The 11,205-nt window shown below is 35.9% G+C and overlaps 1 protein-coding gene across 1 annotated transcript; it reads left to right on the top strand.

Moving 5' to 3' along the window:
* The first annotated feature begins 2,441 nt into the window (after positions 1 to 2,441).
* On the top strand, positions 2,442 to 5,408 carry LOC128626808 (RING1 and YY1-binding protein-like). The gene is given in 4 exon segments (XM_053661441.1): positions 2,442 to 2,513; positions 4,556 to 4,985; positions 4,988 to 5,221; positions 5,224 to 5,408. Coding segments are annotated over 4 exon segments (921 nt in total).
* Positions 5,409 to 11,205: the final 5,797 nt, after the last annotated feature.

Here is an 11,205-nt window from a genome sequence, read left to right as displayed (position 1 = left end):
GTCTTAAGAAATGTTCCATGCGAGTTTAAAGAGAATTTTAATTCTGATTTTGTTGAATGGAATATTCTGAAAATGTTGATTAATCCAGTTGGTGGATAGTGCTATTAAGGTCATCTGCATCTGTCTTTACTGACTTGCCCCCTGCTTGATCTGTAAAATACTGACAGAGGGGAGTTAAATGTCCAGCCACAATAGTAGATTGTCTATCTCTCTTCTCAGGTATGTCAGTTTTTGCCTCATGTATTTTGATGCTGAGTTGTTGGGTGCATATTGATTTAGTATTTTTATGTCTTAGTGGAGAATTTTTACTTTACTAGGATATACTTTCTCCCTACATCCAAAACAATTTTTCTTTCTTAAAAGCCTGCTTTCCTTGAAATTAATATAGTAACACAGCTTTATTTTGATTAATGTTAGCATGTCTTATCTTTCTATGTCCCTTTTATTTTAATCTGTTTATCTTCATATTGAAAATGACTTTTTGTAGAAAACATATATCGCGATCATTTGTAGTGGACTTGGAGAATCTCTGTCATTTTATAATGGTGTATTTAGACAATCTAGCTAAATTAACATCTACCATGTTTGTAACTGTTCAGTATTTCTTGTACTCATTTTTTGTATTTTTATCTTCCTTTCTTTTTCTGTCTTCTGTGGTTTAACTGACTGTTTTATAAGATTCCATTTCTTCATTTCTCTTGGCATAGAAAATATACTTCTGCTTAAAAATGTTTTACTGTCAGTTTGTTCTTTATTTCAATGTTTCTAGTTATATTTTGCTTGCTTATTTGTCTTGTTGATTACGAACTAGAGGGAGGGGGTGAGGGTTAATGGGGAAAATATGGGAAAATCCATCAAGGGCACATCAACAAAGCTAAAGGGAGTAGGTTTGAGGGTTGGAGGCAGAGATGGATGGGGCAGGGGGACATGGTGGGGTGAAAATGGGAGACAACTGTACTTAAGTAACAATGAAAAAAAAGAAAAATCTTTAGTTGTCCTCAAGTTTGTGGTATATTGATACAACTAATCCAAACACACTTTAAAATAATGCCTCTGTTATTTTACATAAACTCTTAAAGATCTACATAAACTCTTTTGTATATAGTGTATTATATTTATAGTATAATATTCCCCATTAGTTTCTCTAATCCATGTATATATGTATATACACATGTGTATATGTATATATATTTACATATGTATGCTATAACAACCCAATATGTTCTTACTACTACTACTACTTTAAACAAAATTATTTTTTTTGGGGTCCGTGGGTTTTTTTTTTTTTTTTTTTTTTTTTTTTTTTTTATTTTATATTAAATAAAAATAAAAACAATAAAAAATTTCATGTAGCTTTTATTTATTACTTCCATGGTACAACTCCTTTTTTATGTAGATACACAATTCTCATCTATATAATTTATCATTTTCTTTTTCCCTCTTGAGATTTCTAAGATTTCTTGCATGATAGATCTGCTTGCAATGATTTCTCTCAATTATTATTTGTCCAAAAAGTATTGATTTGTCCTTCATTTTGGAAGTAAAATTTTGGTAGATATTTAATCTCAGGTTGATTTTTTTCTTTCATCACTTTGGGTAATGGTGGAAGGAAGGGAAAAGATTAGTCAAAGACCGTGTATAAATGATCCATGGGCATGAACAATGGAGTGGGGATTGACTGAAGTGAGGAGTGGACTCAGTGGAGGGGAGTTTTTATCTTCTTCTTTTAGTTCTTAAAGAATACCCTTTGCCCTGGCTGGTGTGGCTCAGTGGGTTGAGCGCTGGCCTGTGAACCCAAAAGATCACTGGTTCAACTCCCAGTCAAGGCACATGCCTAAATTTCAGGCCAGGTCCCCAGTTAGGGGCAAGCCATAGGTAACTGATTCATGTATGTCTCACACATTGATGTTTCTCTCCCTCTCTTTCTCCTTCCCTTCCCCCTCTTAAAAAGTTAATAAATATCTTTAAAAAAGAAAGCAAAATATAATTTATTAAAAAGAAGATCCATTAATATTTCATATCATACTACTGTGGTGGTGCTGAACTCCTTTAGCTTTTCCTTGTCTGGGAAGCTCTTTATCTCTGTTAATTCTAAATGGTAGTTTTGCTGGGTAAAATAATTTTAGTTGTAGGTCTTTGATTTTCATCACTTTGAATATTTCTTGTCAATCCTTTCTAGCCTGAAGAAAAATCAGCTCACAGTCTTATGAGGGTTCCCTTGTAGGTGACTAACTGCTTTTCTCTTCCTGCTTTTAAGATTCTCTCACTGTCTATAACCTTTGGCATTTTAGTTATGATGTGCCTTGATGTGGCAGCTGGCTTTGATTCACAGTTTGGCCTTGCACCTCCAAGCCCAGCACAAGTGGCAGCCATCTGGAGATCTCCTTGTAGCTAATGCAGTATGACACTGGACAAAACACAGCCAGTGGATGACCTTGGACATGGCAACATCAGTGAAGGCTCAGCTACAAGAGGAGAGTGTACACAACCGATACAGTGGATACCCAGCTGGGGTAATAGGAGGATTGTGTCACTGGACCCTACAGGACACCTACTACATCATTAAGCCACTCTCTCAAGCAACCTATACATAGAAACAAATGGGGAGGCTGCCAAAATGAGGAGACAAAGAAACACGGCCTAAATGAAAGAAAATAATGTAACTATAAGAAAAGAACTGAACAAAATAGAAAAAAGCAATCTATTATTTGCAGAGTTCAGAACACTGGTTATGAGGATGCTCAAGGAAATTAGTGAGGACCTCAAGAGCATAAAAAAGATCCAGTCAGAAATGAAAGGTACACTAGTTGAATTGAACAATTTACATGGAATCAACACTAGAGTGGATGAAGCTGAGAATCAAATCAGCGGTTTGGAAAATAAGAAAACAAAATTCAATCAATCAGAACAGTAAGAAGAAAAAAATCCAAAAAATTAAGGGTGGTGTAAGCAGCCTCTTAGACAACTTTAAGCATTCCAACATTTGTATCATAGGGGTCTCAGAAGGAGAAGAGAAAGAGCAAGAAATCAGAAACCTATTTGAAAAAATAATGAAAGAACACTTCCCTAATTTGGTGAGAGAAATAGACATACATGTCTAGTAAGGAGAGTCCCAAACAAGATGGACCGATAGAGGCCTACTCCAAGACACATCATAATTATACTACTTTAGTGTACTTTTCTCTGTATCCCTTTTGACTTTGGGTTTCTGAATCTGTGTCTTTCAGTTGTAAACCATTGTTATTATAATGGAGCCTTGCTGCTGTGGTAGAAAGGTGTGGGAAGGGAAAATGTTCTATAATCTTTTAATTAAATCTCTGTATTTTTGTGAGCTTGTGCCTCTGGGTTATGACCTTTATACATGTTTCTCTGCTTGTATAACTTTTTATCTTCTTTAGATGAGACAGTGAAGTTAAAGAAAGCAGGGGTATGAGTGAGTCATTTCCCCCAGGTGGAATAAATGTCTGGTATTTTTTTCTCTTTGCAGAATAGGCAATGTTCACAGAAATAATTCTGGGAGTATTTGACAATAATTACCTGACCCCCTTCCCTGTCAGATCCAAAAGGGGATCCTTTTATGATATTCACATTGAGAACATAGTGGGCTTGCAAAGTATGCAACTGTTCCTAAGACTATGGACCCAAGATTTTCTTTTGTTTTGCTAGTCCACACTCATCTCCCAGCAGCTCAGCCAAATCACCATGTAGTTACTCCTACACGTTTATGATTCCTGTGGCTCCTACTCCAAGAGAGAAATCTTTGACCATGACTCTTGATTTGACTGTTTCTCTGAATTCAGGGTGACAATTTGACTTGTAATCTAAGTGATATGATGGATTCAAATTTTTTTTAAAATTATTTATTTATTTTTCTTTAGAGGGGAAGGGAAGGAGAGAGGGAGAGAAACATCAATGTACGGTTGCCTTTTGTGCGTCCCCTGCTGAGAACTGGCCTGCAGGGAACTGGTCTGCAACCCAGGCATGTGCCCTGACTGGGAATCGAACCGGGATTGTCTGGTTCACAGGCCCGTGCTCAATCCACTGAGCTACACCAGCCAGGGCCCAATTTTTAAAAAATTGATTTTATCTTTGTTCTACTTTTTCTTGTTAAGGGTGAGAACAACAACTTCAAACCTCTTCTTTATATGTTGCAGCTGAAACTGGAATTTCCAGCTATTGAATTTTTAACTTCTAGAATGTTGATTTCTTTCAAGGATTTGAGGTTTACAGTGATATTCTCCATTATTTTCTATTCTTATCAACATGATAATTATATTTATTTTACAGTTATTTTCTGAAAATTGTGATAGTCTAGCTATTTTTCTTTTGTTTTCTGGCCATTGTTTTTGTTAAAACATACTTTGTAATATTTTATTTAATGTTAAATATTGTATATAAAAAATCGGAGAAGCTCTGAATAATTGTGTCTTCCACAAAAAGGGTTGACAATTTTTCTGGAGGACAAATTGAGGATAGAGTGATTCACTTGATCTCTTGGAGGATTCTTTTAAAATTTTTTTTAATTAAAAAAACTTTTATTGTTGGGCCACCACAGCAGCGGGAGGCGGTGTCGCTTTGCCTTGAGGCCCGAGGCCCTGTGCACCGCAGCCACGGGGGCCCTCCTCTGCGACCCTCCTCTGCGACCCTCTGCCGCAGCCACTCCTCCCAGACAAAGGGAGAGTTAACCAGGCCAAAAAGACAAGCAAAACCTGCTGCAGATGAAGGCTTTTGGGATTGTAGCATATGCACCTTCAGAAACAGCGTGGAAGCCTTTAAATGCAGCATCTGTGATGTGAGGAAAGGCACCTCCACCAGAAAGCCTCGAATCAGCTCGCAGCTGGTGGCACAGCAAGTGGCACAACAGTACGCCACACCCCCACCTCCGAAGAAGGAGAAGGTGGAGAAGCAAGACAAAGGGAAGCCTGAGAAAGACAAGGGAATTAGTCCCAGTGTCACCAAGAAAAATGCCAACAAGAAAACAAAACCAAGTCCGATATTCTGAAAGATCCTCCTAGTGAAGCATACAGCATACAGTCTGCAAATGCTACAACAAAGACCAGTGGATCGAATCACACCTCAAGGCTCCTACTGAAAAACGTGGGCAGAAGCACTGCACAGCAGTTGGCAGTAACTGTGGGCAATGTCACCGTCATTATCACAGACTTTAAGGAAAAGACTCGCTGTCCCTCCACATCCTCATCCACAGTGACCTCCAGTGCAGGTCAGAACAGCAGAACCAGAGCAGCTCAGGGTCTGAGAGCACAGACAAAGGCTCCTCCCGCTCCTCCACTCCAAAGGGCGGCATGTCAGCAGTAAATGATGAATCTTTCAGAAATTGCACATGGAATTGTGAAAACTATGGATCAGGGTATGAAATTCAAATCCTCCACCTGCCCATGAAGCAGTAATCAAAAAACTCCCATCACACCAAAGCCCTGGACCAGATGGTTTCACAGGAGAATTCTACAAAGCATTTAAGGAAGAGCTAACCCCTATTCTTCACAGAATATTAAAAAAAATCCAGAAGGATGGAAAACTCCCAAATTCTTGTTATGAAGCCAGCATCAGCCTAATTCCAAAACCAGATAGAGACACAACAAAGAAAGAGAAATTCAGGCCAATATCGCTGATGAACATAGATGCTAAAATTCTCAACAAAATATTGGCAAATCGCTTCCAACAATATATCAAAAAAGTCACACACCATGACCAAGTGGGATTCATCCCAGGGATGCAAGGATGGTTCAATATTCGCAAATCAGTAAATGTAATACATCACATAAACAAAAGCAAAGACAAAAACCACATGATCATATCAATAGATGCGGAAAAAGCTTTTGATAAGGTACAACACTCATTTATGATAAAAATACTTAGCGAAGTGGGAATAGAGGGAGAATTCCTCAACATAATAAAGGCCATATATGGGAGACCTACAGCTAACATCATATTCAATGGGCAAAAACTAAAAGCTTTTCCACTAAGATCAGGAACAAGACAAGGATGTCCACTTTCACCACTTCTATTCAATATAGTGTTGGAAGTTTTAGCCACAATAATCAGGCAAGAAAAGGAAATAAAAGGCATCCAAATAGGAAAGGAGGAAACAAAACTGTCACTGTTTGCAGATGACATGATAGTGTACATGGAAAATTCTATAGACTCTACCAAGAAACTGCTCAAACTAATTAATGAATTTGGCAAAAGAGCGGGTTACAGAGTCAATATCCAGAAATCAAAGGCATTTTTGTATACAAACAATGAATCAGCAGAAGCAGAAATTAAGGAAAAAATCCCATTTGATATAGCAAAAACAAAAATAAAATATCTGGGAATAAACCTAACTAAGGAGGTAAAAGACCTGTATGCAGAAAACTACACAGAACTGAAGAAAGAAATCAAGGAAAACACAAACAAATGGAAACATATACCTTGTTCATGGATCGGAAGAATTAACATCATCAAAATGTCCATACTACCTAAAGCAATTTACAGATTCAATGCAATACCTATTAAAGTACCAATGGCATATTTCACAGACATAGAACAAACACTTCAAAAATTTATATGGAACCATAAATGACCCCAAATAGCAGCTGCAATTTTAAGAAAAAAGAACAAAGTAGGAGGGATCACAATACCTGATATCAAACTGTATTACAAGGCTACTGTAATCAAAACAGCCTGGTACTGGCATAAAAACAGGCACATAGACCAATGGAACAGAACAGAGAGCCCAGAAATCAACCCAACTCTCTACAGTCAATTAATATTTGACAAAGGGGGCAGTAACATAAAATAGAGTAAAGATAGTCTCTTCAACAAATGGTGTTGGGAGAACTGGACAGCTACGTGCAAAAAAATTGAAACTTGAGTACAGACTTACACCATATACCAAAATAAATTCAAGGTGGATAAAAGACCTAAATATAAGCCTTGAAACCATTAAAGTCCTAGAGAACATTGGCAGAAAAATCTCAGATATTTCACACAGCAACATTTTTACTGATATGTCCCCTAGAGCAATGAATATAAAAAAAAAGAATAAACAAATGGGATCTCATCAAAATAAAAAGCTTCTGCATGGCTAGAGAAAACAGTATTAAATTAAAAAGACAACCAACTGTGTGGGAAAACATATTTGCCAATGATACCTAAGACAAAGGTTTAATCACCAAAATATACAAAGAACTTACATGACTCCACTCTAAGAAGACACCCAACCCAATTAAAAAAATGGGAAAAGGACTTGAACAGACACTTCTCCAAGGAGGACATACAGAACATCCAGAGACACATGAAGAGATGCTCAATATCGTTAGCTATCAGAGAGATGCAAATTAAAACCACAATGAGATACCACTTTACACCAGTCAGGATGGCTATCATAAACAAAGCAACAAACAACAAATGTTGGAGAGGTTGTGGGGAAAAGAGGTCCTTAGTTCACTGTTGGTGGGATTGCAGACTGGTACAACCATTATGGAAAACAGTATGGAATTTTCTCAGAAAAATAAAAATTGACCTGCCTTTTGACCCAGCAATTCCACTGCTAGGATTAAATCCTATGAATTGTAAGACATCAGTTTCAAAGAACCTTATGCACCACAATGTTCATAGCAGCACAATTTACAATAGCCAAGAGTTGGAAGCAACCTAGGTGCCCATCAGTAAATGAATGGATCCAAAAATTGTGGTACATATACACAGTGGAATTCTATGCAGCAGAGAGAAAGAAGGAGCTCCTACCCTTTGCAACAACATGGATGGAACTGGAAAGCATTGTGCTGAGTGAAATAGGCCAGGTGTTGAAAGACAAATACCATGTGATCTCACCTTTAACAGGAAGCTAAACAACAAAACAAACAAGCAAGCACAATAAAAACAAAGACACTGAAATAGAGAACAGGGGGACAGCAACCAGAGGGGAGAGGGGAGGGAATTTAAGGGGAAAAAGGGGAGGGATTTGGAGGAACAAGTATGAAGCACAGAGGGACAAGAACTAAGGGGGTGGAAATGGGAGGGAGGTGGGGAGCATGGGGCAGGGTGGGCTGGGATGGGAGAAATAGACAGAAAACTGTACTTGAAAAATAACTAAATAAAATAAAAAATAAAAAAACAACTTTTATTGTAGACACTATTACAATGTCTCCATTCCCCACCCCCTCCTTTATGCTTCCACCTTGCTCCCACCCGCTCCCTCTGTCATCACCGTACTGTGGTCTGTATCTGTGAGTTATGCATATATGTTCTTTGGCTAATCCCTTCACTTTCTTTCAACCAAGTTTCCTCTTGGAAGATCCTTTTTAGTCTTTTTTTCTTCCTTTCAGCCAGAACATGTTTATCTTTAGCTTTACTTCTAGATCATAGTCCTTACTCTTAGTCTGTCCTCCTTTGAGGTCTTAACTACCAGCTAGGGTCGTTTACTAGTGTTATTCATTTTGGCAGGTCTGGAACTCCAACCCCTGACTTCCTGTATTGCGTTGGTGATGAAATCTCTGAACAGCTCTTTAGCTTCCTAACTACTGGTTTTTGTACAAAATATTCTAGTAGCTCTCTGAACATACTTAGAAGTGGAGAAATAACCTTAGGGGCAGTTGCACACAGACAACTTGTATTCATTTTTTTGTGGTTCTCTCTACTCTGAGATTTTGTCCTACACGTCCAATCACTTTGATATTTGCCAACTCCAATCTCTGAATTATCAAAAATGTCAATTACATCAACTAGAGTCTGAAATATTCCTAGCTTTTTCATTGTCCTGAACTATAGCAATGTATAGGGTCCAGAAGAAGTAATGCCTCCTTGAGTGTGGTTGGTAGGGGAGTAATATGGATATACTAATTTATAGTTTTAATTTGAACGTGCCATCCAAAATGTCACAGGGTATGATTAGTTTGATATTGTTGTGTTACAGAATTACATGCTTATGATTTTGTAATAAAAGATTTTGTAATAAAAAGGGATGGAAGTAAAAGACAGAAAGCTGTACTTGAATAACAATTAAATTTTTTTAAAAGGGGGTGTTATTTGTGTCAAACCCTGTATATTTATATTTAAGAATATATTCAACCAAATTGATATTGTTTTAGGGTCTTAGAAGAACATTATATGCAAAATGTTGAAAGTACAAATTAGTCTACACAATAGTAATCAAGAGAATTGCAAAAAATGGACCTGTTAACATTTTAAAGTAAATTCAATTGCCTCATGGTTTACATTAATTAGGATCTGCTTAAATTGTATGCTATTTAGAGAGTCTGTTTTTTAAAATGTAGTGCTCATAAACTAAGAAATAGTTACCATGAAAAGGTCATATGTATAGTAGCTGTGAAATATGGGTTTAATATAAATCATTAAAAAACTCTTTGTTTTACCATGTTCCATGTGACAATACGTAGTGAAGTGTAGTGAAGTGGCATGCTATGTGAAGGTAGCTGAGTGAGAATAAACACCAGTGCAACACTCCTGATAATTGTGTGGCACAGCTGTGTAGTTGCTCACATATTAAATACATTTTCTTTTTTTTAATTCCCTCAAGAAAAAAACAGAATCAATGAATCTATTTGTTCTGCATTGTTAAGAGGATGTATTAATCTTCATTTAGAACACAGTTTAGAATGTATATATCTCTGTAATAAGATCAATTGTTTGAGAAAGAATACACTTATTATAATGATTATTTAGTTTACTATAAAGATATACATTGAGAAATTGGGAAAAGGGAGGAAGAAAGAAAGAGAGGGAGAGAGAGAAAATTCAGAGAGTGTGATTTAGCCTGAATGACATAGCTAAAAATAATTGTGTTTTACTTAAAATAAATTCTTAGATTTGGTCTCCACCATGGAAACAATAAATTACATCTTAGAATTCAATGCTTGGTGCCTAATTAGCCTTTGCTCTAATTTCAAGGTGTGACCTAGAAAAGGTAGAGTATTGTTTATGTACCTTGTGTTATCATGAAAGATAATTTAAATAACTTATTTAAAGCAATAAATTCTGATAATCACATACAAAAGGTGTTTACACAAACCATGGGCAACATGTCCAAATATTTATTGCCAATAATAATTAGTATACATTTCTCCTTTACAGGTATACATTGATCAGTGATTCTAAAAACTAACTACCATAACTTATCATAGCACATTGTTTTCATACATACATACACACACATACATGCACATTTGAATTACCACTTTTTTAAAACAAAGAAGATCAGCATTTGGTATAATTAGAGTTTGTTTAGAGCTGTATTGGATTTGGGCAATTTTAGCAGGAATAGTTTTTTTCTTTCTAAACAGTTAATTGGAGATAATTGAAGAAAACAAAGACATGTTCTTGGTGAGTGTTAGTTGGATCACTACCCACCGGGAAGGAAGATATAACTAGGGCCATACGAAATCTGTAAAAGAACAATAACAAAAAGTTAAAGAACATTCTTTAGAAGTTCAAAGTGGAAGCTAAAATGATTAGATATTAGTATTCTCTGCTTATATCCTACAGAGTATATTCCTTATTCACTTTGGTAACAACAAACTTAAAAAGAAGCCTAAGGAAGAGCTTATCAGACATAGTACCTCTCTTTTTACTTTTATAATAATTATCGGTTTCCCTGTTTGTTTTATTTAAAGATTTGAAATACTATTAACTTAGATAACTGACTCGAGAATAGTAGAATTAGGGATCTTCACACAGACCTAAAAATACAAACACAAAGAGAAAAAGATGATAAACACTTTTTTACTCACCAACAAGAATCAACCATCTTAATATTGTCATATTTGCTTCCTATGCTGTTTTGTTTTGTTAAAAATCTAAACCATTCTATATGGTTAACTCTCTACTCAAATAATATCCCCATTAAATGTAATCTCGCATAACATTTAGCTTTCTATCTCATTAAAGGAAACCAACGCCATGAATTTAGTGTGTGTTTAAGTCTATTTTTGTCAGTTTTTTATATAGGATAGTTCATTTTTGCATTTTTAATTTGTGTAATATTATCCAAGTGTATTATTTTTTAATTGTTATTTTACTAAACCATATGCTTTAGAGAGGGGGATTTTCCTGGTTAAATAGTGTCTACTCTTTCCAATATTTTATATCCATCTATATATATATAAATAAAATTTTGTAGGACACAATATAATATTGTGTTATAACAGAAAAAGTCAGAATTTGTTACATGTATAATTTTGATTT

Source organism: Artibeus jamaicensis, unplaced genomic scaffold, assembly GCF_021234435.1.
Source record: "Artibeus jamaicensis isolate MK-2021 breed Jamaican fruit bat unplaced genomic scaffold, CSHL_Jam_final contig_233, whole genome shotgun sequence".
Lineage (NCBI taxonomy): Eukaryota > Metazoa > Chordata > Mammalia > Chiroptera > Phyllostomidae > Artibeus > Artibeus jamaicensis.
The sequence above is the reverse complement of the archived record's forward strand: the minus strand, read 5'-3'. Positions and strand labels throughout refer to the sequence as shown.